Source organism: Drosophila obscura, unplaced genomic scaffold (assembly GCF_018151105.1).
Source record: "Drosophila obscura isolate BZ-5 IFL unplaced genomic scaffold, ASM1815110v1 contig_97, whole genome shotgun sequence".
NCBI classification, from domain to species: Eukaryota; Metazoa; Arthropoda; class Insecta; order Diptera; family Drosophilidae; genus Drosophila; species Drosophila obscura.
This window is the reverse complement of record NW_024542891.1, coordinates 1,485,344-1,510,149: the sequence shown is the minus strand read 5'-3', so window position 1 is coordinate 1,510,149 and position 24,806 is coordinate 1,485,344. Positions and strand designations below refer to the sequence as shown.

The 24,806-nt window shown below is 45.7% G+C and overlaps 5 protein-coding genes and 1 long non-coding RNA gene across 7 annotated transcripts; 3 read left to right on the top strand and 3 right to left on the bottom strand.

Annotated features, from left to right (window-relative positions):
- Nucleotides 1-161: 161 nt before the first annotated feature.
- On the top strand, nt 162-15,746 carry LOC111066273 (serine/threonine-protein kinase minibrain). The gene is given in 9 exon segments (XM_022354750.2): nt 162-285; nt 5,624-5,787; nt 5,983-6,117; nt 8,800-8,971; nt 9,046-9,213; nt 9,296-9,582; nt 9,654-10,426; nt 10,428-10,507; nt 14,601-15,746. Coding segments are annotated over 9 exon segments (2,622 nt in total). The 5' UTR covers nt 162-227; the 3' UTR covers nt 15,386-15,746.
- LOC121405473 lies at nt 699-2,017 on the bottom strand. Of its 2 annotated transcripts, none has more exons than XR_005968596.1 (4): nt 1,414-2,017; nt 1,278-1,358; nt 1,088-1,194; nt 699-1,014 (listed from the first exon to the last, which is right to left on the bottom strand). It is a non-coding gene; the product is annotated as an uncharacterized LOC121405473 (long non-coding RNA). The 2 variants fall into 2 exon arrangements; XR_005968595.1 differs by having other exon boundaries at nt 1,417-2,017.
- A 288-nt stretch (nt 15,747-16,034) lies between the features above and the next one.
- On the bottom strand, nt 16,035-17,712 carry LOC111066276 (zinc finger protein 622). Its single transcript, XM_022354755.2, has 3 exons — nt 17,027-17,712; nt 16,597-16,959; nt 16,035-16,529 (listed from the first exon to the last, which is right to left on the bottom strand). The coding sequence occupies exons 1-3, from the start codon at nt 17,540-17,542 to the stop codon at nt 16,179-16,181; spliced, it is 1,230 nt and encodes a 409-aa protein (XP_022210447.2). The 5' UTR covers nt 17,543-17,712; the 3' UTR covers nt 16,035-16,178.
- A 404-nt stretch (nt 17,713-18,116) lies between these two features.
- Nucleotides 18,117-20,456, top strand: LOC111066275 (actin-related protein 8). Its single transcript, XM_022354754.2, has 3 exons — nt 18,117-18,226; nt 18,288-18,855; nt 18,918-20,456. The coding sequence occupies exons 1-3, from the start codon at nt 18,222-18,224 to the stop codon at nt 20,175-20,177; spliced, it is 1,833 nt and encodes a 610-aa protein (XP_022210446.2). The 5' UTR covers nt 18,117-18,221; the 3' UTR covers nt 20,178-20,456.
- Nucleotides 20,457-20,490: 34 nt separating this feature from the next.
- LOC111066280 (putative sulfiredoxin) lies at nt 20,491-21,461 on the bottom strand. The gene is made up of 3 exons (XM_022354759.2): nt 21,154-21,461; nt 20,865-21,023; nt 20,491-20,799 (listed from the first exon to the last, which is right to left on the bottom strand). Exons 1-3 carry the CDS (start codon nt 21,247-21,249, stop codon nt 20,587-20,589), a joined length of 468 nt encoding a protein of 155 aa, XP_022210451.2. The 5' UTR covers nt 21,250-21,461; the 3' UTR covers nt 20,491-20,586.
- A 989-nt stretch (nt 21,462-22,450) lies between these two features.
- On the top strand, nt 22,451-24,654 carry LOC111066274 (laccase-3). Its single transcript, XM_022354753.2, has 3 exons — nt 22,451-22,589; nt 22,667-22,887; nt 22,950-24,654. Exons 1-3 carry the CDS (start codon nt 22,517-22,519, stop codon nt 24,567-24,569), a joined length of 1,914 nt encoding a protein of 637 aa, XP_022210445.2. The 5' UTR covers nt 22,451-22,516; the 3' UTR covers nt 24,570-24,654.
- Nucleotides 24,655-24,806: the final 152 nt, after the last annotated feature.

The window sequence follows — 24,806 nt, the reverse complement described above, 5'->3', positions numbered from 1 at the left end:
TATCCAAAATCATATGAAGAAGTAACGCAATATATATACATAGATATATATAAATATATAGTATATATTCAAACATATACATATGTTATATATATATAAAGAGTAAAATAAAAAAAATATATATATATATACACACACGATATATATATATATATATTTAGATAAATCTAAGAACTAATTCATTAATCATTCAACCGCGTAAACCAACAAAAAACATCAGCCCCCACATGTATAGATTAGAGGATACGAATAGCGGCGGCGTTATGGATAAGAATAAACAGAAATGTAAGTACCGTCTCCCTCAAGAAATTAAAAATTATAAAAATATAATACAGCATAGGCTCCGGTTTTCACTTTCATACAAAAATCCGATTTACTTTTTAAAAACAGAAAGCTAGGCGCTGCCGCCTAACTTATTGGTGCGTTGAAATGAATTTGACACCATTAACAGGGCAATTGAACTTGTGCCCTTTTTATACATTTTTTTTAAGCCAGCCTCAAAGTTGGATCTCGAAAAATTGGTCTGTTCAACAACAAATAGTGAATGCGTGCAAACAGCTGTCGCAGTCCGATTTGGTTATCGAAAAAACTCTGTTCAACATAAACAGAGGCCGACTAGTCTTTACAATACAGCAAAGTTTTGTAATAATAATAATAATACCCTCGAAAGTTTACTATGAAATCTGGGGGGTCACATTTGATGTAGTGTTTGAGCTGCAACTAACGTCACTCTGTACAGAAATCAGGGAGAAACACCAGCAGGCATTCAAGGCAAATACACTCGATTCCTTGTGCAGCCTGAAATAAAGGAATTTATCCTCAAACTTACTAATTTATTAGCACTCATTTTCCTATGTTCCGGCTATGAGAGTTCTCCGATGGGCATTATTTTAGACTAGATCGCTAGGATAAATCTTGTAAATCAGTAATGGTCAAAAATCCGAAAATTATTTAAAGAGATTTTCTACTTATTGTCATGAAGTGTCACGCATTGGGAGGTCCAACAATATGCCCCTGTTTGGACAGGGAGGGAGAGCAGAGTCGTTAACAGTTAGTATTTTGTGTCCACTGTTTGCTTATCACTCACCTTGTGCGACGTTTCCGCTGCTCTGCCACTCCGGTGGCATTGCATGACGGGGTCTTCCACTTATTTACTTTTTGGGTGCATACTACAAACTACAAAAAGGAGGGGAGCTAATGGTTGGGGGTGGGTGGTTATGGTGGCAATGATTAGCTGTGGCGCCATATGTTCCGCCCATTCCACATGACTCACTCACCTTCAGGGTCTGCGCTCCACTTGCTGCTGCGGTCACCAGGCGGATGTACTCCTCTGCATATCTGCGATTGATTGCAATGTGCTGCGAGCAGTAATAGAAGTAAGAAAGAGGAGAACAACACACTGCTGCATCATACAACCAACAATCCATCTGCGTCATTCATCGTCCATTCCTTCAATCATGTATTTTTTACGAACAGCCTGCGATTGCGCTCTCTCTGCGTTCCCATTCCTGTGATGCAAAAACCTGCAAATGCAAAATGTCGTCAACTATTTTTGGGTTGGAACTGACACAACGACAGTGAGACAGAGCGACAGCTTGTCAGACGACAGACACAGACGTTTGTCGTAATGGCAATTGCGGGGAACACATATTATAAACAGAGATTTCTATAAATAGAAGCTTCTCTCTCCTACTCTCCTTCACTATCTGTCGGTGTATTCGAGTGTGTATCTTTCGCTCTCTCTCTCTCTATTTTTGTGGTGTCCAAGTCATTTATCATTCAACTCTTTCCATCGATTGGCAAACGTTCAATTTATTTATAACCATTTTATAATTGGGGTTTCAGCGCGCGAGTGCGCGAGTCCAAAATTATCCTTTGACAGGCATGCCAGACCCAGACACACACGCACACACACACACTACTCGTTGGTACAGTGCGTTTCGTAACTAAATGGATAAGTACACTTTCACTTTGAATTTACTTTTTGTAAACAAAAAAAAAAAAGAAGAATTTTTCTGCTTCCGAGAAAAGTGCAGGGGATGCAACCGCACCCGCACCCGCACCTTTCGCGCTGCACATTCTGTAGAATCACTTCCGTCTCTATGTATCTGACATTATTGAAATTCCATTATCTCTGAAAGCGGAACTCTCCCAGCCAACTGGGGTGTCTGTCTGGCGAGCAAAAAAAAAACAGATGTGACAAAAAAGAAAATACGCAACAGAGAGAAAGAGGGAAAGATACATATATTGATTACAATGATAAAACTTCTTTATTGAAAATTTGTCCAACACTAGAAGCGAAAGCAGAAAAAAGTTAAATCAATCTAAAAACGCATCTTTCCAGCGGATTTGACATGCTACCATGTTTTACTGCTCTTTTTGGCACTCATACAACACTGGCAAACAGGCAGAACACTGATCTAAGCTGTTGGGATGCTAAGAAAAGTGAATACCAATAAAAGTGCAGTGTCATTATGGTGACTCACACAGCGAATTGATTGCATTCCCTACAGTTCCCTTCAGTAACGTAAACAACACTTCAAGCGCCTCCAGAGCTGCCCAATACAGTTTCCAAGCGTGTTGCAATGAAAAGGATATATGTATATTTTATTTTTCGTACTGCTTCTTCAGTGACTTAACCAACACTAGACTGCATTCAGAGCTAACCAAATTGTAGCTCATCAACACTGTTTCGTGTGATCGTTGACAGCGCGCTGATCTCTAGTGGTCCACCCTGCTGAGCATCGACTGCAAACTCTGCCCCTGCGATACGATCGCTCGCATCCCCTACTTTTTGATGATGATGATGATGATCACGTCATGAGAGCACCAGAAATGCACTCACTGACTAAAGCGACAGCGAAAACAACGACGACAACGAAAATGCTGTTCCGTATAAATAAATCGCACAACGACTGCGACTGCGACAACGAATGGGCAAGACTTTGGGGCCAAGAAAATTACCGCAGTTTTTGTTGAATTTTCACGGGACGCAGATCGCGCGATGCGGCGCGACTTCCGACTTGCGAAAAGTCAAGTGCAAAAACAACACTAAAAAGTAACTTCTACAAGAGCTGTTGCCACAATTAACCATCCCATGGATGGATAAGTGTACAGAGAGTTATGTTCTTTTGATGTCTAATCTCTTTCTGAAAGTAAAGTGGAAGGAAGTAATGTGAAACAGCTGTGTGGAGAGAATTGCAGCCCAAAATCAAGGAGTGTTCCGATCATAACCTCTTCTCCCAACCTCGCTTCCCAGAAGAAAGCAAACAGATAAAGCGGAAATCCCCAATAAAAATACAGATAAATATTTTGTGAGAGTGTGAAGATCAAACAAAGATGTCAACGGCTTTGCTTTATTGGCAGTCAATGAACGGCGGCAGCGTTGTAAATGGACACGAGAAGGCCACTGACACTGGCACAGCATCCGGTAGCGGTAGCGGCAGCGGTGGCGGCGCCTGGTCGTCGTCATCATCATCACATGCATCCTCGTACATGCAACCCTTTGCTGCACGCGACCTAAACCCCCCATCATCAATGCTTAAGGAGGCGCCGCTGCCGCCACTACCGCCGCCGCCCCATTACATCAATTATTTGGCACAAATTGGCTGTCAGCATCGTGTGAGGAGCTACGATGGAGCTAATAATGGTCATGATCATTTAGATCTTGGTCCAAGTCAGCATCAACTCCCGATTCCACAGAGTCCAGCGAGGGAACTCTTCTTTCCCGACAGCAGATCAGCGGGATGGCAATATCTTGATCGGCAGCGGCGGTGGACAGAAGCAGAATCATCATCACGCAATACCTGCGACATCCTACAGTTGTAAGCTTATGAAATTCAGCATCCCCGTCTCAAAAGTGTTGCACAGTTTCATATCCTTCTTTCCTAGTATTGTGTGTCCCGATTTTCATATCCCAGATTCATTTGACGTTGCAATCACGCGGCTCTCTGCTGTTCCATCTCTAGTTATTCTTCTCATTCCATTTCTTAGTGGTTTCAGTCGTGCTCTTCTCTAGGGTTTCCCTTTTCCGTTGATCGAAGGATTCATCTTCATAGTTCTCTCTCTCCGTTTTGTTGGCATCAGATTGAGATATCTCAAGTGTTTCCTGTTCCATATTTAATGCTTCTTCCGTGCTTTGATTGATGAAACAGTCGATTAATCATCGATTAATCCTCGTCTTTATTCATTCTTTTATGATAGAACCCCTCCTATGTTGTGGCCTATATCATCCTTTCCACTGATCATAATTTTACATCCAGTATTTGCTGCGTTCCAACTCCAACAAACATTCCCTATATTGTGTGTTTTTTGCGTTCCATCTCTCTAGTTCTTCTTCCGTTCCAAGTCTAGAGTTTCCATCTTTCGTTTATTGATGGATTAATCGATTAATCATCGGCCGTCTTTTGCTTCTTCATTCATGTATGATGAAATGCAATATCAATCATCCAAACGCAACAAAACAAAAAACAACACAGTAAATGCTACTGTTCTTCCCTCCCCTTTTGCGTTGTTTGTTTTCTTCGTTAGAGGCTATTTTTGATCCACAAAGCAAACACACAGAGAATACGAGAGAGAGAGAGAGAGGCAGAGAGAAGGATGGGAGGAACATGGCAACACATGAAAGCAGTAGAATTACATACATACATACATATGTGTGTATGTTTGTGAGTGTGCGAATGCCACTGCCACTGCGAGATGATCTGCTGCTTGTCTTCCCGCATCGGCTTGCATATTGTGTAATAATTTTAAGTTCCGTCTGGTTCTAAAATTAAAGAAGGTAAAAGGTATTTCTGTACCGACTCTTCTGCTGCCTTTCTTTTTTGCTGCTGCTGCTTCTGCTTCTGCTTCTCCGTTCTTCATACGTTGTTTTCCTCTCTCTCTCTCCTCTGATCATCATTATCATCATTTTGGCAGCATTCGTGTGCTGCCGCTGGCAGCGTCTTCCCCTGTACGTCAGGTGTGTGTTTCTCGAGAGAACAGGTGCATTTTGTTCGTTCTGGGGCCAAAGAGCGCTTCCCATCGGTCATTGAACCAATAAAAACCATACAGAAAACACACACAGAAATACAACTGAGGTTTTAATACTGATTGAGATAATATCATAGTTAATATGATATAATATATATAGGGCCTAGAACTTTTCAGGAACTATCTAAAACTTAAAAAAAAATAAGCTACATTTTTGTCAAAAAAAAGTCCTTTAACATTAGCACCCGCAAAAAATTGTCTCCCTTTAACTTTAGTCCCAATTTTTTGTGCATTAAAAATATTTAATATCAGCTGAATAATGGGTAAATTTATTACCAATCCTTAAAATTGTTGGCTATTCTATCCCTCAAAATAAGTGCAGAATATCCTCAAAACTGTGGTGAAGAAAACTCCACCAAATGCCTAGATGATTTCTTAATGACGTTTATACTCTTTCAAGTTTGGCCATAAGGGGAAGGACACTTTTTTTTCTTTCTTAATATAAAAAAATATCGTGTCCTATTATTTTAAATAAGCACTTCTAAATTTTCAATAATATCTTAAGAGAATATTTCCATTATATTGCACTAATATGCTGACTGAAACAGTGACACTCATTGATAATTTCTCTTTCTCTCTGGCGATCGTCTAGTATCTGCTTATGGGTCCAGTGCGGGCACCGTTGCCGTGGACACATCGCAGGGCGGCGGTAGCGGTGGTGGCGGCGGCGGTGGTAGACAGCGTCATGCACCGCTCTATGGTCGCTTTGTGGTTGAAGAGGATCTGCCTGCCACGCATCGTGATGTGATGCATCATGTAAGTACAAAAATATACAAATTATTTATACAAAAGCATGGGCAACTCCGATTCTTCATTTATCTAGACTTAATAAAATTCCTAAAATTTTTAATATATAGAATAATATAAAAAAAGAAACTCGAAGACTGTAGATTTAACAGAGATATCATTTATCATTTTTAATTTATTATTGCTTTTTCTTTCTCCGAACAGCACCCTAGTCCTTCGTCTTCGTCGGAGGTGCGTGCCATGCAGGCCCGCATTCCCGCACACTTTCGTGATCCCGCTTCAGGACCATTACGAAAGCTGAGCGTCGATCTGATAAAGACCTATAAGCACATCAATGAGGTGAGTACTGATGCGATATGTGAAATGTGTATTTTGCTATGCGATGCGATGCGAAACGACCTACGATCTGATGCCAGACGAAACGGAACCTTGGCATCCATCCATACATCTATCCATCTATCCTCTTTGCCTTTTGGTTTTTATGATATTCGTAGTAGTTCGATCAGAATCAGATCTGCTGACAGATATATTGTATGTGCTGTGGGGCGCTCTAAAGATACTCGTACTCGTGCTCGTACGTTTGTCCTTGACCCCGTTACGGGTCGTATTTTTGTTAGCGTTTCGATTGACGTGGGACGAGAAGACGTTGACAACAGCCACAAAGACACAAAGAGACACGCAACGCTACTGTGTCTGTCGCCTGATACCTTCTACTCGTACCAAATGCCTGCTGCCTTCTGCCAAAAGTTCTAAACAAAGCGCCTGACGACGACACATGGCTCCACATGGAAACTGTCATCGCACGCCGGCCAAGGAATTGTCATGTCTCATGTGTCATATACACCGTTGTATTATAGCGACGACGAGACCCAATTCCCAGCCTTGAGCGATGGTTTGGGGCGAGCGCATCATTTGGTGCGTGGGTGGGGTGCGTGGTGGGTGATACATAATTTCATTCTCGAACCCATGACCTATCTGCCTGCGCTAGTCCTTGGTTCCTTATTTGTACCTGTCTTGTATCTGGCTTTGATGCTTGTGCAACCTTTCATATGGATGTAAAAGTCTCTTCCTTGGCGTTCGTCTATAGGAGCATTTTTTTTTTCAGGCAAAGAAATTCGAATATATATCTGATTGATGATCAAACAGAATTGATGACAATCGATTGCTTATCCATAGATCTATTAATGATTGAGTCTATCGCAAATCATACAACTATTGTGGGCATCATGAATCGGAACCGAATTGGTGACAATCGATTACTCACCTTCTCATAGATATTAGCCATAGATCGAGAAACAGATCGAACAGAATCCATGACAAATCCACATAGCTTTTCTGATTAATCGATCAGTGTTCGAGAACTGACCATACTCAACTGCTTTTGGGGGCCCCAGATCGCTGAATATGCGAGCAGAGTCGTTGAAAAATCATGCACAGATATTCGAGGGTCATGGAAGCGCTGAATAATCGAACAGAATCGATGAAAAATCGCGCCCAAGCACAAAATATGCTCAAGCTACAAGAGTGAATGAGACAGCCAGATGTCTGAGGTGTGTGTGCCTATGCCCCGTTACATCGTTACAGGATTAGTGTGGCCAGCGTTATCATCGCGAGTGCAGTGCCGCGTCATGCATCGTCATTCTACTAAGGAGATAACAGGAAACACAGAGAGGAGAGAGGGAGAGACACAGAGCCATTTGCAGATTAACTGTGACGCCGGCGACGGCTTTTGTTGCCCTGCAAAAAATAAAAAAACAGTCATTGCCACAGCAAAAGCAAAAGCATACACCCATTTTTGGAGAGCATTGGGGCGCGCTCTCTCTCTCTCTCTCGCTATCCATTCTCTCGCTCAACTTCTACAACGAGTAGACGCAGCCCTATATTCGTCCGTGCAGCCAGCTTTTAGGCGTTGTTGAAAAACTCTCCCAGCCCACCCACAGCGCAGCACAGCACACGCGCTCTCGCTCTCTTCACCAACGTTGTCCGCTCTGCTGCTCCTGCTACTCCTCTCTGCGCATCGGGGGTCTGCAAAGGTCCTGCAAAGGGCCCTCCACCAAAAAGCAGGACATCTCGCTCGCACTGCCGCATGCTTGCCGCGTTAGCAACAACTTTTTTCCAAGCGCAACCTCCTTTTTTTTTGTGTGCTCTGTGTTCTGCTGCTCTTGCCGCTGCCTAATAGATAGGAAAGCGGCTAGGGTTGAGGCAGGAGGCACAGGAGCCGTCGCGTAGTCGCCGCTGTCGCCGGTTCGAGGGGTGGGGGGCAATGTTTACATTTGTCTCTGATGAAGTGGAAGTAACGGGATAACTGGCCTGAATGGGATGCCGTGCCCTGCCTTTGCCCCCTCCCGCCATCTACGTGGAGCAGAGCACTCGCTCTCAGTGGAGCAGTTATCGAAGTGTTAACAGGGGCGTTTTTGCCACACTTTTCGTCCAGTAGAATCGCGTGTTTGCATGGGGGAGAGAGCAAAACCGTGCAAATGGGACTTTTTGTATTTCCTTTGCGATAAATTCAGATATATCGGGAATTTTAATGTCGAATATCGATCATTGATCGAAAAGCGAATTAAGAAAAGAAATAAAATAGAAAAGAATCAATAAATCATAAATCAATAAATTAATCAATTCTAAAGACAAATTTCTTGATTTTCAACCAAACAATGCCTCAATTTTACTTGATTTATTTATCTGGGATGCTCGTTGGAAAACAATTTAATCATTTAGATAAATTTCCGATTGAGAAACCTTTTTCGTTCATGGGAAAACAGGGAAACCACTTTTGGAAATGTTTCCATCCATCGGTATACAAGATCTAAATAGGGGAAATCGGCTTATAAGTATTTACTATAACATGCTTTTGTATGACATCGATAATTATCGATTTGCACCCATAATTATTGATTGGCAAAGGTCGCACACAGAGCTGATAACCATTATAACCAATATATTTATCACTTATTTATCATTTGTTTATGATTCCGATGACGATTATTAAACCAATTTTTCTTGTATTGCTTTTCATAGGTATACTATGCGAAAAAGAAGCGACGTGCCCAGCAGACACAAGGCGACGACGATTCGTCCAACAAAAAGGAGCGCAAATTATATAACGATGGCTATGACGACGATAATCATGATTATATAATCAAGAACGGTGAAAAGTTCTTGGATCGCTATGAGATTGATTCGCTAATTGGTGCGTAGACACTTGTGTATACATATGTATCAGCTATATCTACTAAATCTTCTTCTATATCCTTTACACCTCAGGCAAAGGCAGTTTCGGCCAAGTGGTAAAGGCCTACGATCACGAGGAGCAATGCCATGTGGCGATCAAAATAATTAAGAATAAGAAACCGTTCCTAAATCAGGCACAAATCGAGGTCAAGCTTCTCGAAATGATGAATCGTGCGGATGCTGAAAATAAATATTATATCGGTATGAATATCTATATCTGTTTGAATATTTCCCATTATTATCTATAAATATTAATCGATCTATCCATCGCCCAATTCTTTAGTCAAGCTCAAGCGTCACTTTATGTGGCGCAACCATCTGTGCCTGGTCTTCGAGCTGCTCTCATACAACCTGTACGATCTGCTTAGGAACACAAATTTCCGCGGCGTCTCGCTGAACCTCACGCGCAAATTTGCGCAGCAACTGTGCACGGCGCTGCTGTTCCTTAGCACGCCCGAACTGAACATAATACACTGTGATTTGAAGCCCGAGAATATCTTGCTATGCAACCCGAAGCGCTCGGCCATCAAAATTGTTGACTTTGGCAGCTCCTGCCAGTTGGGACAGCGCGTAAGTGGAGCCCGCCAAACAATACACAGAGATCTGTTCTAATCTTATATTGTTTTTTTTTTTTTTTACAGATCTATCACTATATCCAGTCGCGTTTCTATCGATCGCCAGAGGTGCTACTGGGCATACAGTACGATCTGGCCATCGATATGTGGTCGCTGGGTTGCATTTTGGTTGAGATGCATACGGGAGAGCCGCTCTTCTCTGGCTGCAATGAGGTCGATCAGATGAACAAGATTGTCGAGGTTCTGGGTATGCCGCCCAAATATCTGCTCGATCAGGCGCACAAGACGCGCAAGTTCTTTGACAAGATCGTCACCGATGGCTCCTATGTCCTGAAAAAGAACCAGAATGGGCGCAAATATAAGCCGCCAGGATCACGAAAGCTCCATGACATACTCGGTGTGGAGACGGGCGGACCGGGTGGAAGGCGATTGGACGAGCCAGGACATTCGGTGTCAGATTATCTCAAGTTCAAGGATCTGATATTGCGCATGCTGGACTTTGACCCAAAGACGCGCGTCACACCGTACTATGCCTTGCAACATAACTTCTTCAAGCGCACCGCCGACGAGTCGACCAACACAAGCGGCGCGGGTGCCACAGCGAATGCTGGTGCCGGTGGCAGTGGTGCCAGCGGCGGTGGTGGCGGTGGCTGCAGTGGTGGTGGCGGTGGACCTGGTGCAAGCACCAGCAGTGCCGTCTCTGCCAGTTCAGCGGCCGCAGCGGCAGCAGCAGCAGCGGCCAGTTCATCCTCCACCACCTCATCAACGACAACAACCGGCGGTGGCAATGGCAGCGGCGGCAGCACTGGCTCTGGATTGGCAGTAGCGGCGGCGCAGCAACCCGATGTCACTGCCAATGCCACTGGCGGGTCCGGGCGGTGCATCGTCGTCAACGTCTGTGGTGGATGCCCATAGTCATGGTGAGTGGTAGCACTAGTAGAGAGGAGTATCCTTTCCCCCAATCATCATTGTTCCATCATCATCCATGCTGTTGTTTTGTAGCTGCCCCATTTAGAGCGGGTCTTTCGTTTCGTTTCTTGTGATTTTTCTTCTGTAGAGAGTGTTGCAGCAATTATGATTTGTGTGTATGCCCCCCTCCCCCGTGCCTTGCCTTTTGGTTTTTGTTTTATTTTTTTTTTTTTATCGATTTCTAATGTTTAGTTATCCAAAACCTATACCCCCCGTACCTCGTACCCGTACCGTATTTCTTAAGCATACATACATACATACATATGTATGTATATCTCCATGTAATCTTTATTTGTCTTTAGTTTTTAGTTTCATTTTTGTAATTATAATTATAATTATGAAATTGTAGAAGGCAATGCAAAAATCAATTCTTTCTGACAAAAGTAGCAACAAAAGAGAAATTAAAAAACAAAAAAAAAATACAATGATCTGTATGTTCCTCTCTCTTTCTAACAAACACGCATACAATCGCAAACACGCGCGCGTCTTACAAATATTCAAATAAAAACAATATTGATTGATTGATTGATAACAAACATGTTACCGATAACAAAGATGAACGCCGATGACCGATAACTGGAGCGACAGCATCAGCATCAGCAGGATCATCGCCGGCAACAACAAGGATGCCACCGCCGCCGCCTCCACAGTCACATTCACAGTAAAGAGGCTCCACCGCCGAGTGATGGACAACGCAGCGAAGTAGCAATGGCAAACAGCAGTGGAGTAGAAGCAGAAGCAGTAGTCATACGGGTAGCATTAACAGCGTGTGATCGCTGGCGAGAGAGAGCCCAGAGCCAGAGCAATTGTAAATAATATAAGAGGCTCCACTCTCTCAGCAGCGCTCTCTCTCTCTCTCTCACTCAGTCTCTCTGTGTGTAATTCTCTCACACTCACTCACTCACATTCTCTCTCTATCTCTATTGATCCACACACAACTCTTTTTCCTACAAAAAAAAGTATGTGTGGTGCGTTTCTTTTATTTATTTATTAGATTATTTTTTTTTATAGAATATAAATATTTAAATGTGTATGCTCCCGCATTTTAGACGCTCCAAATGAAGGAAATACAATCGTGTGTTAAATGTTCAACGTTCACATAATTACGTTTTTTTTTAAATCAACTCAAATTACGCAAAACAAAAACAAATGGGCTAAATGATACTTAGATTTTAAGCATATAGAAATTGTAGAGTGAAGCAAACATAGGAAAGAAGAGAAATAATAGGCGTGTAGTGTAAGAACAAAAAGAGGAAAAAAAAAAAAAAAAAACAAAACAAAAAAAAAACTTAAAAAATATAAAAAGAGGAATCCTTAACGACTTTCTTAATGACTGCCATACATATATATAAATATATATAAATAAATATATATATATGCGTAAGTAACGAGATACAGTAGCGAGTATATTAACGGTTAAATCACAACTCCTGCGAGAGGTGGAGGAAAAAACGATAGATATATATATAGTATATATATAGTAACGTACGGGACACGATCGATATGTGTGTGCGCAGCATTTGCAGTAGTATCTAATCGAGTGGATATACATAGCATACATATATGTAAAGAAAAGCAGGAACGGTTTATACATATGCAAGAACATAATATACATACGCAACAGCAGCAGCATTCATACATACATATATACATACTTCTTATACATGAAAACATATACATACATATATATGCCAGAATGCTGATGGATCATCAGTTTGTAAAATACTGCAAACACCAGACACAACACAGACCACAGACGAGCACTCTACCTAACCTCTGTTGTCCTACTATTCACAAACACACACACACACACTTGCCACTCATTCACACACGCCCTTACCTTTGTTGTCCTCTCACTAACACGCAAACACACACGCACACACACACATCCTTTCTTAGACTGAGAACTCAAAACAGATGGCAACACTGTTCGCTCTCGATCTCATCCTCTCTCTGTGTCTCTTTATCGTTAGAGGCTTGAACTTAACGGTCAATAGAGAAGAGCGCTATCCGATCGAGTGAGTAAGGGAGCGAACAAGCTATAGCATACATTGCAGCTGGTCTTAACAAAGGCCGCTCTTATTTGTGATAACGAAACGCAACCGAAAAGCGCACATTCGACCCCCACATACACTGCCCTCCCCCCCCTCTTAACGCAAAGCAATGGTAACGAACAGACGGACGTCAGAGACTGTTATGTTACGAGTAGTATGTTTAACAGAGCCTCCAAATGTTGGCATCTTTCTCCTGCATGATCACACATACACATTGACACACATACAAACACACACACCTCCTACACTCTCTCAACGGTAAATATATGCATATGGTATATATAAATACATATATACATACAAGTTTTTATTGAGAGGGCGGAATAAAATAAAGATAATTCGGAATATATAGTATATGCAAAATACGAGTTGAAAACCAAACACAAATCATAGTTTGTAAAAAGAGAGCAAAAAATAAAAATAAAGGGGAGAATCGAAACGAGGCAAAACGTAGGCATGTAAAAACAGCAAACCAAAAAACGAAGCAAAATTAACTGAAGAACATAAATAACAGAGAGAATGAATGCGTTTAGTAAACAACACACAAGAACGAAGAAAAGTACAGACAAAAAATAACACACACTCACAAAATAAAAGAAAGGAAAAGAATGCAAAGCGAAAATAAAAACGTATAACAAATTAAAAATCAGTACGTACTAAAAGGAAGAACTTTAGCATTTAATAAAATTTAACATACATAAATCTATATATATAACATTTATGAATAATTATGCGAATAATTACCGAAAATGAAACGAAGCAAAGACCCAAAAAAAAAACAAAAAACAAAAAACGACCCACAACTCAATTAATTTGTAAACACATTCAGACAGACAGTCACAGGACAGACGGAGAGACAAAACGATCGCATACATACGAAGAATGTGAGGATACGAAAAAAATACATATAAACCGTAAATATTAATTAACAATTTAGTGGTTAGCCCCCGAGAGAACCCAATTCAAGAATTTAAATACGAACCAGAGAGAAATAATTAAACGAATCTTATGTAAAATACTAAAAAAAAAAAACACAAACAAACGATAAAGAAAGACAGCAACCGGATGGAAAGAGTGTTTACAAGTCGATAACTTTACAGATACAAAAATACACAGACACACACACACAGCCACCCACTTGGACATAGACGAAAAGAAGAAACCGTGCAAATTGCGAGTGAAAGAGCGAGACAGATGGATTGAACAGTTAGGCACTGGCTAAACGAAGCAAAAGCAGTAGCAGCAGCCTTGAAGCTTCAAGTGCTACAGAATGATCCTGTCCCGTTCAGTCAGTGCTTAACAGAGACCATCACACAATTTGACGGAAGAGAATACATGTTAACTTTACATTTTGGACATAGTAAAATAGTACAGTGCAATAACAGCAACAGAAGAAGGGAGTAACCCCATGATGCATTTGTTTGACGAAGAACCGGAACAGGCGAATGTTCAACGACACAGTATTGCAACATAAAATTTAAATAGAAACAAAATTAAACGACAAAATACATCAGGATGACGAGACACCGACACACACACTTACACACACACAGTTGCATGCATAAGCATGTATGGCATTTATATAATATAAAAAAGACCGCAGCGGATGGTTTAAGTTTAACGTGTACGAAGTAATTTATTAATGATTAATGAAAACCAAAACGGAAACTTTACCAAAAAAAGAAAACCGTATGGAAAAGGAATTCATAAAAAAAACTAAAGCAGACAAAAAAATAATAAAAATTTAAAAAACAAAAGGAAATTACAAAAAAAAAAAAAGCGAAAAAAAACCTTCAATAAAAACTTATGATATAATCAACAAAAAAAAAAAAACGAATGCATCTTTGAGAAAGGGTATCCAAATGTTTAGCTCCCCATTTACCGTTGTGTTCCGCCTCTGTGGGAGCTTTACATGGCCATTGTTAATTACTCTGTTAATATGTAAACACAATGACGCTAATAGTTGTCTTCTTGACATTCTACTTCACAGGTCTGCATGCACTCATGCACTCGAATGCCGCGGCCAGCGCTATGAACAACTTCTCTGCTCTCAGTCTGCAGCCCGCCGCCCATCCGCCCGCGCTGGGTGTTCACAACAGCCACCACAGCAGCAACAGCAGCAGCATCCACAGCAACAGTAACAGCAACAACAGCAGTCACAGTAACAGTCTGAATAGCCTAAACCACATTAACAGCAACAGTCACAGTAACAGTGGCGGCGGCAACAGTCGCCGTCACATGTACGGCAACAGCTATCCGCATCCGATGGACTGCGATCCGCCGCATGGCCAGGTGATGCCGCCCCCACCGCCCAACGGACGCATGCGTGTGCCGGCCTTGCTCCAGATGCCGAACAACTATGCGCCAACATCCTTGCCCTACTACGGGAATATGTCAGCGGCCGCGGCCGCAGCTGCTGCTGCTGCTGCCGCCGCGGCCGCCTCACACCTAATGATGACCGACTCCAGTGTGATTAGTGCGTCGGCGGCTGGCGGGCCAGCCGGGCCGGCATCGGTGGGAGCCACTGCCGGCACCGCGGTACCCATGCCCGTGTCCGCCTTTATGCCCCTGCCGCTGCCGCCAATGCCACTGCCACTGCCAATGCAATCCGCTGGCCAGCGACGACATGTGGTCGTTGGGTCTGTCGGTGCGGGAGGGGTTGCGGGTGCACCCGGGAACAGCAGTGGCTCGACGACAGGCGCCAGCAGCGATGCCTCTTCCTCATCGCCAATGGTGGGCGTATGTGTTCAACAGAATCCTGTAGTTATACATTAGCCTAAAGCGTTATCCCTTATCGCCTATTAATATGTAATACAATTTTTTTGTGCACCACCGTTCTGTCGTGGCGTGGAGCGCTCTCTGTCCCGCTGCCCCAGAAATACCGCTATTTATTGCAGCCAATCATCCAAGACCATTATCACAAAACACACACACTCGCACGCGCACAGCTGTTGTCCGTGTAGAAAAACGATTGTGCTGTGTGGAGTATGTATAAGAACATAACCTATATCCCTATATCCACAAAGCACAGTTACTCCAGTACTCGTGGGAGAAATCCAACTACACACACACCTATGCATACAAATATATACATAAATATATATTTATATAAAATCTAGCTGAAATTGACCCTCACACCCACCCACACCCACACACTCAAATATGGTTTAGTCACTTCACACCCAAACACACACACGCGCTCTCATAACGCCCACAGCAGTCGTCTCGCTCACGAACACGCTCACATGGGATCCAAACTGTGTGGGAATCCCTGGAAATGCAGTTTTAGAACCCATTATTTTTTTTTTTTGGTCTAATTTTAATGCTTAAATTAAATTTTTAATTGTAACCATAACGACATAACATTAACTATAAACGAATCAAAATTAAACTATATTTAATTGTTAATTTAAATTATGTAATTTTATTTTGAAGAGAAATCGCTAGTAATATACAAAAGAAAAACGTATGCTTAATTTAAGCAAAAAAAAAAAAACACCCAACGATCATCGATATTTCTTTTGCAAAGGGAATAAGACTTTGTGGGGCACTGACTCCAGTCGCTGGCTTAGATGAGGATCTGGGCACGATAGTGCTTCTGCAGCTTGTTGGCCTTTGTGCCGAGCTTCATCTGCCACTTGGACTGGACACGCTTCATGAGATGAATGTCGCGCGCCTTGCTGGCCGCTGCCTTCTGCTGTGTCTGGGTCCAGCCGAGGGCCCGGTACTCGCTGAGCACATGGTGCAGCTTGCGGTCGGACTTCTTTAGGACAATGCCACGCTCTGGATGGAGGCGCTGCTTATAGTAGCGCAACAGGGATCGATGGCCAATGACAGCGCCCGAAGGCAGCACCAGCTGGTACTCATCACCATCGAGCAGATCGGGCACCACCTCCTCGTCAATGTCCATGCCGTCTTTCTGTATTTTTGGGGCAAGGGCAGAGAACATTGAACACTGGAAGCAGGAAAACGCAGAATGTACTCACGTTATCTGGATAACTCTCGCTGTAATCATAGTAATCTGCGTATTCGGCCAGAGCCACGCCCTCGTGCAGCATCTGGCAGTGGCCCTTGTCGACCATATGCTTTCGAACAGAGTCCAAAGAGTAGAAGGTCTTACCGCGATCGTTGCACCACAAGCAGACAAAATAATTGGCCACCTTCTCGCCCAAATAGTAGAGCAGACCCTCCAGATCGGTGCAGAATTCAGTGTCGGGTATGAAGAAGGAATGGGCCACGGACATGTGTTTCAAGTTCTCCACTATATCCTCGCTGCTCTGTTTGCAGAAGAGACAATCGCGCTCTGTCAACGGATTCTCGGGGATCTTGTCCCACTCATCAGAGTCCACCTGTAGAAGAGAGAGAGAGACATGCATGAATGTTATGGTCGCTAGCCGCCTCAAGAGAAAGCCCTACCTCCTCCTCATCGATATCCTCAAAGTCATCCTCGTCGACTTCTTCGTCATCCTCGCCATCAACTTGCTTGGCGCGCTCGGCGAACGCCAGACGGCCCTTGCCCGCAGCGGCGGCGGCCAGAGCAGGATGGGGGCGCGGCTCCACCACGCTCCTGGTGCAGACAGAGGCCGAAACTGTGCTGCTGCTGCCGGCACTGGCCGACATCTGTTGCTGCTCGAACCTCACCAGGCACTCCTTGTGCTTCTTGCTGTTCAGGTGGTTGTCGTGGGCCTTCTGGCTGCCAAACTGCTTGCGGCAGGCGTTGCAGTAAGTGCTCATTTTCTGCTCCTCCAGGGCCATCTCGGTGGCACTGCGTGCACTCAGCACGCGTTGCTGGAACTCCTCCGCCGTCACCGGAGGCAATTGGGCCACGCGCCGCTTCAGGTTGTAGCGGTGCCAATCTGTTTTGTAGTGCTCGCGCTGCACCTCAGCGGTGGCGAAACGCGCATCGCAATTAAGGCATGTGAACTGCGACATTTTCGGATGCAATGCACACAGGCACGGGAATCAGATGGAGCTGTCTCTAAATCGTTTACTTCTAATTTCACAACAGAAACGTCTGGATCTCTTTGTATGTGTCTGGAATAAATTTGATACAAACGGCAGTCACCACGTTCTTTTCTTTTCCTTTTTGTGTGAAATTGTATATATCGATAGTATCGATACCAATCCATCGATAATGATTCGCTTATTGTTCGATAGTTTGATGATGATATGATTATAAGAAAAAATAAAATCGTTAACAGCGAAGCCCACAATGTCACGCAGTTGATTTTCATATTCATCTTGTTCCTCCGCGTCCATGGGAACATTACGTGCGTGTAGTGCTCTTACGAATTCCGCTATTTGGGTGTATTTGAAGCCTAAATTCAATAAAAGATCACCCATTCCAATACAGCTGGTCGAAAAAAAGAGAAAATAAAAGAAAAGGAATTGAAATGCCGCTGAAAGTTGACTGTCTCCGATATGTTGACAGTTTCGCCGGCAGCTATCGATTGCACAGAGGAGCGCACGGAACGCACGCTGATACTACTCGTGTGTATCGAGTACATGCCATCGCTATCGCAGCCATCGCGATGCCGAAAACCGTAAGAAATTTCTTCTTCAGGCTGCGGCAGCCGTCACCTACCCTCTCCCAACCAAATAAGTACCAATTATGCAGTAAGTACACGATTGCCTTGGCACCTTTAGTTAATCAGGTAATGAACAAACTCATTTGCAGACGGTCGCGTGCCAGCAGCACCAGCAGCGGCCGCTTGCAAGCGTCGCAACAGGTCCAGCCACTGGATGCACCCAAAATAATTGTGATACATCCGGGGTCGCAGCACTTGCGAATTGGCCGAGCTTGTGACCTGAATCCGCTGACTCTGCTCCATGCGGTCGCCTACAAGCGGAAGCACCAGGAGGGTGACTGGCCCTATCACGACCCGATGCTGCCGTCGCTGGACAACATAAATCCCGCACAACTGCAGGTGGAGTTCGAGGAGCAGCGGCTCATCGCGTCGCGCATACTTCAGAACTGTGTGATCGACGACAAGCAGCGGCTGCGCGTGGCCACGCCTCCCCAGCAGCTGGCCCACTTCAATCGCAAGAGTGTTGCCGAGAAGATACCGCCGCCTGGCAATCTAAGCGAAGAGCGGAACAGGCAGTGGCTGGACCGTGGCGCACCGGTGCTGTTCGATGAACAGATCCTGAGGCTAAGCACCTTCGATGCCCGCGACTACGACATCCACTTTCCCATCCAGCGGGGAGAACTCAATGTCCACAAGCAGAAAGGTGGCTCCCTGCAGGTAAGCCCAGAGTAAGCCTTTGGCCAGCACATTCAGGAGTCAACGATTTGCCTTTCTTATAGTGTACGTTGCAGCACATTGAGCGGATTTGGTCGTATGCTCTGGAGGCACGACTGAAGATTAATTTGCGCGATCTTCGCACCCACTCGGCCGTTCTGGTGGTCAACGATGTCTATGTGCGGCGGCATTTGCGTGAGTTTATGAGCCTGCTGCTGCAGCGTCTCGGATTCCAGCGTTGCTTCCTGGTGCAGGACAGTGTCGCCTCCACCTATGGGGCGGGCATTGGCTTCGGCTGTGTGGTGGATATTGGCGCCCAAAAGACATCGATTGCCTGCATCGAGGATGGCATTTCCCAGCTGAATTCCCGTGTACGGCTGCAGTATGGCGGCGGTGACATTAACCAGGTGCTGCTCATGCTTTTGCGCAAGTGCGGCTTCCCCTATCGCGAGTGCAGTGTCCAGGACAGCTATGTGGATGCCCGCCTGATGGACAAGCTGAAGGAGCGTTTCTGTCATCTCAATGCCAAAGTGTGTGGGGCCCAGGAGAAGCAGTTCCATCTGAGGAAACAGAATGGCCAGTGGCTGCGCTACACCCTGCAGGTGGGCGACGAGGCCATAATGGCCCCCCTGGCCTTCTTCCACACCGAGCTGCTGAATATCACGGGCAAGGCGAGAAAGGCTTTCACACAGCAGCCGCCCCAGGAACAGTACGACTGTGAGGATTGCTTCGATGCCGAGTATCTGCGGGAGACGGGCCGAAAGAATGGCGCACGTGCCGCTGATTCCATCGTTGTACCGCATCTTACCCAGTCACGCCCCCTGCCGCCCATCACAGCCGATGACGAGGAGTTGAATGTGGTCGATCAGGATGAGCCGTCGTCGAACGGCATCGCCGGCCACAGTAGCAGCACCAACAGCCACAGCATCGGGCATACCCAAAAGCATTTCGCTGACGCTGCGAATGGAGTGTATCAGTACGGTCAGGGGCAGGTGATGCCACTGGATCAGGCCGTCCTCGAGGCCATTGGACGTTGCGCCACCAACGAGACGAAGCGCAAGATGTACGGCTCCATTCTGCTCGTGGGCAGCAGCGTAAAGATACCCGGCCTGGCCGCCTGGCTGCAGAGCTGCGTCAGCCAGCAGGTGCAGCCCGGCATCGAGGTGAATGTGTTCACCAAGGGCATGGATGCGGGAATGGTGGCCTGGAAGGGTGCTGCCATCATGTCAGTGCTGGAGAGTGCCAGGGAGCTGTGGATAACGCAGGTGGACTGGAATCGCCATGGTCTCCGCCTACTACGAGAGCGGTCGCCCTTCCTCTGGTGATTATCTCCTGCCGCACCACTGCATGGCATTTCGAATATGTTAAGGACCATACCATTATCATTCAGTAAGTCAAATTAAGTAAGAGTGTAGTAGTACAAATAAAGATGCCAACCAAAGCACAATAAACAATATAGCGTCACAAAAAACACACAGAAAACAGAAATAAGAACAGCGTAGAACGATCCCCTTCGGTGGGAAGAGACACAACAGGGGAACGTACTCCAACCTTGGCGGAGTGCCGAAGATAGCTGTCGGCAGATGCTTTCCTCGGATAATTAAAACACGCTGCTTATCAAAAAATAACATGCATAGATAATAACAAAAACAGAAAAATGCATTTACAATCGAAAACATTGGAAAACATTGCACAGGGATGAAGGGAATATGTGTGTGGAAGCCACAAGCCGAATCAGGCCAAATATACTGGCGCACTGGAGCCCATGTAGTGGTAGAGATCGCCCAGTGTGGAGCGCACCAGTTTGGCTTTTATGGTTTCGCGCTGCAGGCGCTTGTACGCCTCGTACCGGTGGCAGCCGCCAAAGCTGAAGTAATAGTTGCCGCCTTCACTACCCGTTATCCACAGCAAGTCGATTGGTGGCACCTCCTCCTCGCTGGTCTCGCCCTGAGGGAGAAGAGAAAGAGAGATGTGTAGGCCTGTTTAGTGTGGGGATCAGTGCTGCCACGCACCTTGATAGTGTCCATTAGCGAGACCACTTTCTGCTCATCCAATATGGAGGGTATGGGACGCTGGATCACACTCATTGGTACATGGTGGATCTCTGATATACCCGCTGAATGTACTGACGTGTCCATGGTGCTGGTGGCGGCGGCGGCGACGGCGTTGCTCTGTGTGGAAGAAGTCAATCCAAAAAAATGTTGTGAAATTTCCCAATCATAAAAGAGAACAACAACATTAACACTTAGAGCCGTTATCGGTGTCATAGGGTTGCCATTCCACCTGTGGCTGAAACCTTACCTGTGTGTGGATTGTGTGGACCGGATTCTGGATTCTGTGGATGATTGGAGGAATGCGTCTGCTCGACTCCCGTACGAAATGGCTAATGAACTTCATGGCGCACCGCCAGCGCCTGTTGAAAGCTATTTTGCGTTGCGGCGTTGAAACTTGTTTCACAGTGCGGCGGTATGTACGTTACTCCTACATACGTATGTACGGTATGTACTGCATGTACATATAAGTATTTACCGCTATGCGAGTATGTTTTGTTGCACTCTTTAGCTGCTTGTTTTCTGCATAATCAACGTCGTTGACTCTCCTTCGCCTTGTTGTGGCCCCCGCGATCACACACGCACACACACACAGGCAGTGTTGCTTTTGCGATAAAAGTAAACGAAATCGAAAACAAAATTCAAAATACAGTACCAATAAATTCCAAACAGGCGGTGGGGGGTGAGACTACTCTTGAGGCTCGGCTGGTGGGCATTCCATTTTGATTAGCACAGCGTCAAGAGAAGAAATTAAAATGTGTAATCTACGCTGGCAATATTCCCGTTGGTTGTTTTTCAGCGTCTCCTATCAGAAGATAAATGTGTGTACCTCGTACTATACTACTTATGTACATGCAAGCGGCAGAGGGGTAGCAAAGTGTGCTGTGCCTGATAGCGGATGCTACTCGTACTTGGTCTCGTCTCTCTTTGAAAAAAACAAAGGTCTTCGAAGTTCGAATGCAGTTTGTCAGTTGAACGCCACTGTCGGCAGCTCATCAGGCGCCGTTGGCCAACACTGGCGGTATTCAAATTACAAATTTGAAATGTAAAACGAGTCAGAGCTAATGAATTTTTGATTGCTGCTGATTGATTTCCCCGGCAAGGTCAGATAGAGTTTTGCGAACATCAGAATGTAGGCCAAGATACACTGGGTATTTCCGCGCTATCCAGGAATCAGCAGCACCAGCAAATTCGAGATCTTTCATCTTTCTTTTCTTTGAGCGTCAGCAGAAGGCGCGCACCTCAGAAGTATGTCTTATATCTCTGCGCGAATCTACCTCCTACCAGTTGCGAACAATCTTCAATTAACTGTTACGACTTGTTCGACAAGCGGACACCAGATTCCGATTCCGCGCAATCTTTGTCTGGCTGTCGCTTCTGTCTGCTGTCTGACTCTGGAATAATTACCGGGGGTAAGAAGCAGTTGTGTTCTTCGCGCCTTACAAAAGGTAACCGATGGCGGAAACTCATTAACAGTTACGTTCGGCATTCTGCCACAGCCACAAATGAGCGTTTACATCCATTAAGCGGCATTCGCATTCGCATTCGCATTCCCATTCCCAAACTATTCCATACATTGATTGGCCCTTCTTTCGGTTACATTCGTTGCGAGAATGAGATTCAATTTGGTGCAAAAATTCGTTGCAATTTGTTGTGTTATATTTGTGCAAATCTATGGCATACAAGGTGATGGATGGATGGATTGCATCTCAAGTGAAATGTGTGAAGTGCTAACTTGATGCTCCTCGATCCTTACATTACAGATGCCAGCGGCAAGCGCATCGTCAGCAATTATGAGCGCATCATGCAGATGTATCCACAGCTGGCAACCGGCAGCGAATCCTCGCAGTGGCGGTCCGCCGGCAAGGACATGCTGCATCCCTGCAAGCGGGAGTGCGTGGATCAGCAGCCAATGACATGCTACTACTATCTGGTGGTCCACTACGACGACACCATGTCGGCGACCTGCAAGCGACTGCTTCAGGTAGGATTCACATGCCCCTTCGGAAATTAATTGTATTCAATCAATCGCCGGTTTATCCACAGACCAAATATCGTTTCAAATTGGCCAATGGCAGGGAGTACATTGACAGCTTCAAGGTGGCCGCCAACGATGACTGCAAGTACGCCGACGGTCTGGAGTCCAGGGTGATGGTGGTGAACGGCCGCCTGCCCGGCCAGTCCATCGAGGTCTGCTACGGGGACACCATAGTGGCGGATGTGATCAACAGCATGCACGAGACGACCACCATACACTGGCATGGCATGCACCAGCGGCTCACCCCATTCATGGACGGTGTGCCGCACGTCACCCAGTATCCGATTGAGGCGGGCCAAGCATTCCGCTACCGCTTTCAGGTGGATCATGGCGGCACCAATTGGTGGCACAGCCACACCGAGCATCAGCGCGCCTTCGGGCTGGCAGGGCCACTGATTGTGCGCCATCCAGCGAAGCTAAATCCCCATGCCCATCTGTACGACTTTGATCAGACGGAGCACGTGATCATGATCCAGGACTGGGTGCACAACTTTGTGGAGAGTGTGGCCGAGAATATTCTGATCAATGGCCGGGGCCGCAACATGAAAAAGGGCAGCAAGGTGAAGCCCACGCTGTATGCCCACTTTCCGGTGATACGGGGCGGACGCTATCGCTTTCGTGTCATCTTCAATGGGGTGTCCAACTGTCCGATCAGCCTGAGCATCGACAGCCATGATCTGGTGGTGATTGCCAGCGATGGGAATGACATTGAGCCCGTTGAGGTGCAGAAGATCATGTTCCATGGCGCGGAGAGATTCGATTTTGTGCTGCACGCCAATCAGGAGGTGGCCAACTACTGGATCCGCGTCAAGGGCTACAGCTTCTGTGCCAAAAACCAGCTGCATCAGGAGGCGTTGCTCCATTATCAAGACGCCGATCCCAAGGCCTTGGACACGCACACCCTGAGCTATGCGTACGATGCCCCCGGCATTATGCTGAACGAGCTGGGCGACGACACAGGCGGCAACAGTGCCCAGAGCATATCGCTGGCCACCCTCAACGCACAGCGTGCGGAGCCGGTGATGCAGCCGGCAGCGACATTCTACACCAGCATGAACGCCTTCCAGATAAACGGCGAGGGATTCCGCTTCCAAATGGACGACATCAGCTTCAGCATGCCGAAGATGTCGCTGCTGCAGACCCGCAACCTGGGCATCGGACAGTACTTCTGCAACAGCTCCCAGCAGACGGACATGGGCTTCAACTGCAAGCAGCGCCACTGCCAGTGCTCGAATGTCATCCATGTGCCGGCCAACAAGAATGTGGAGTTTGTCATATCCAGCAAGTCGAACACGCCACATCCCGTCCACCTGCACGGCTACACGTTCCGGGTGGTGGGCATGGGCGTGCTGGGCGAGTCGAAGATTGGCCAGATCCAGGAGATCGATCGACGCACGCCATTGCCACGCCGGGGACGCAGTGCACCGCTGAAGGATTCGGTGCAGGTGCCAGCCTTTGGCTATACGATTATACGCTTCTACAGCGACAGTCCAGGCTATTGGATGTTCCACTGTCACATTTCGCCGCACTCGGAGAACGGTATGGCGGCCGTTGTGCGGGTCGGCGAGGATGTCGAGATGAAGATGTGTCCCGTCAGCAATTGTGGCCTGTGCAGCTCCGTTTCATGATCGATTGACAGTAGCCAGCACCGAACCCAGTCGCCCAGTGTGCGTGCACTGTATGCATAATAAAATAGTATTCTAAGGATGGCATTTCAAATTATTCACTTTTGAGCGGGCTATTGGGCGGTATTGAACAACGTTTGATTGGTTTCCAACCAAATGAAATGTTCACAACTAGCGCTCCGCACCACTCTTTTAGCTAATTTTTCCCAATTGCTTGAAGCTGATCTGATCTTATCTTTA

Excerpts from the sequence above, each read along its gene's own strand:
- LOC111066275 (XM_022354754.2), top strand. Across the intron at positions 18,856-18,917 it reads AGAAAGGTGGCTCCCTGCAG|TGTACGTTGCAGCACATTGA; the intron begins GTAAGCCCAGAG and ends CCTTTCTTATAG.
- LOC111066274 (XM_022354753.2), top strand. The coding sequence starts at position 22,517 with ATGAGATTCAATTTGGTGCAAAAATTCGTTGCAATTTGTTGTGTTATA. Across the intron at positions 22,590-22,666 it reads GCAAATCTATGGCATACAAG|ATGCCAGCGGCAAGCGCATC; the intron begins GTGATGGATGGA and ends CTTACATTACAG. Across the intron at positions 22,888-22,949 it reads CCTGCAAGCGACTGCTTCAG|ACCAAATATCGTTTCAAATT; the intron begins GTAGGATTCACA and ends GTTTATCCACAG.
- LOC111066280 (XM_022354759.2), bottom strand. The coding sequence starts at position 21,249 with ATGAAGTTCATTAGCCATTTCGTACGGGAGTCGAGCAGACGCATTCCT. Across the intron at positions 21,024-21,153 it reads TCCACACAATCCACACACAG|AGCAACGCCGTCGCCGCCGC; the intron begins GTAAGGTTTCAG and ends TCTTCCACACAG. Across the intron at positions 20,800-20,864 it reads CGCTAATGGACACTATCAAG|GGCGAGACCAGCGAGGAGGA; the intron begins GTGCGTGGCAGC and ends CTTCTCCCTCAG.
- LOC111066276 (XM_022354755.2), bottom strand. The coding sequence starts at position 17,542 with ATGTCGCAGTTCACATGCCTTAATTGCGATGCGCGTTTCGCCACCGCT. Across the intron at positions 16,960-17,026 it reads AGGATATCGATGAGGAGGAG|GTGGACTCTGATGAGTGGGA; the intron begins GTAGGGCTTTCT and ends TCTCTTCTACAG. Across the intron at positions 16,530-16,596 it reads GCGAGAGTTATCCAGATAAC|AAAGACGGCATGGACATTGA; the intron begins GTGAGTACATTC and ends CCAAAAATACAG.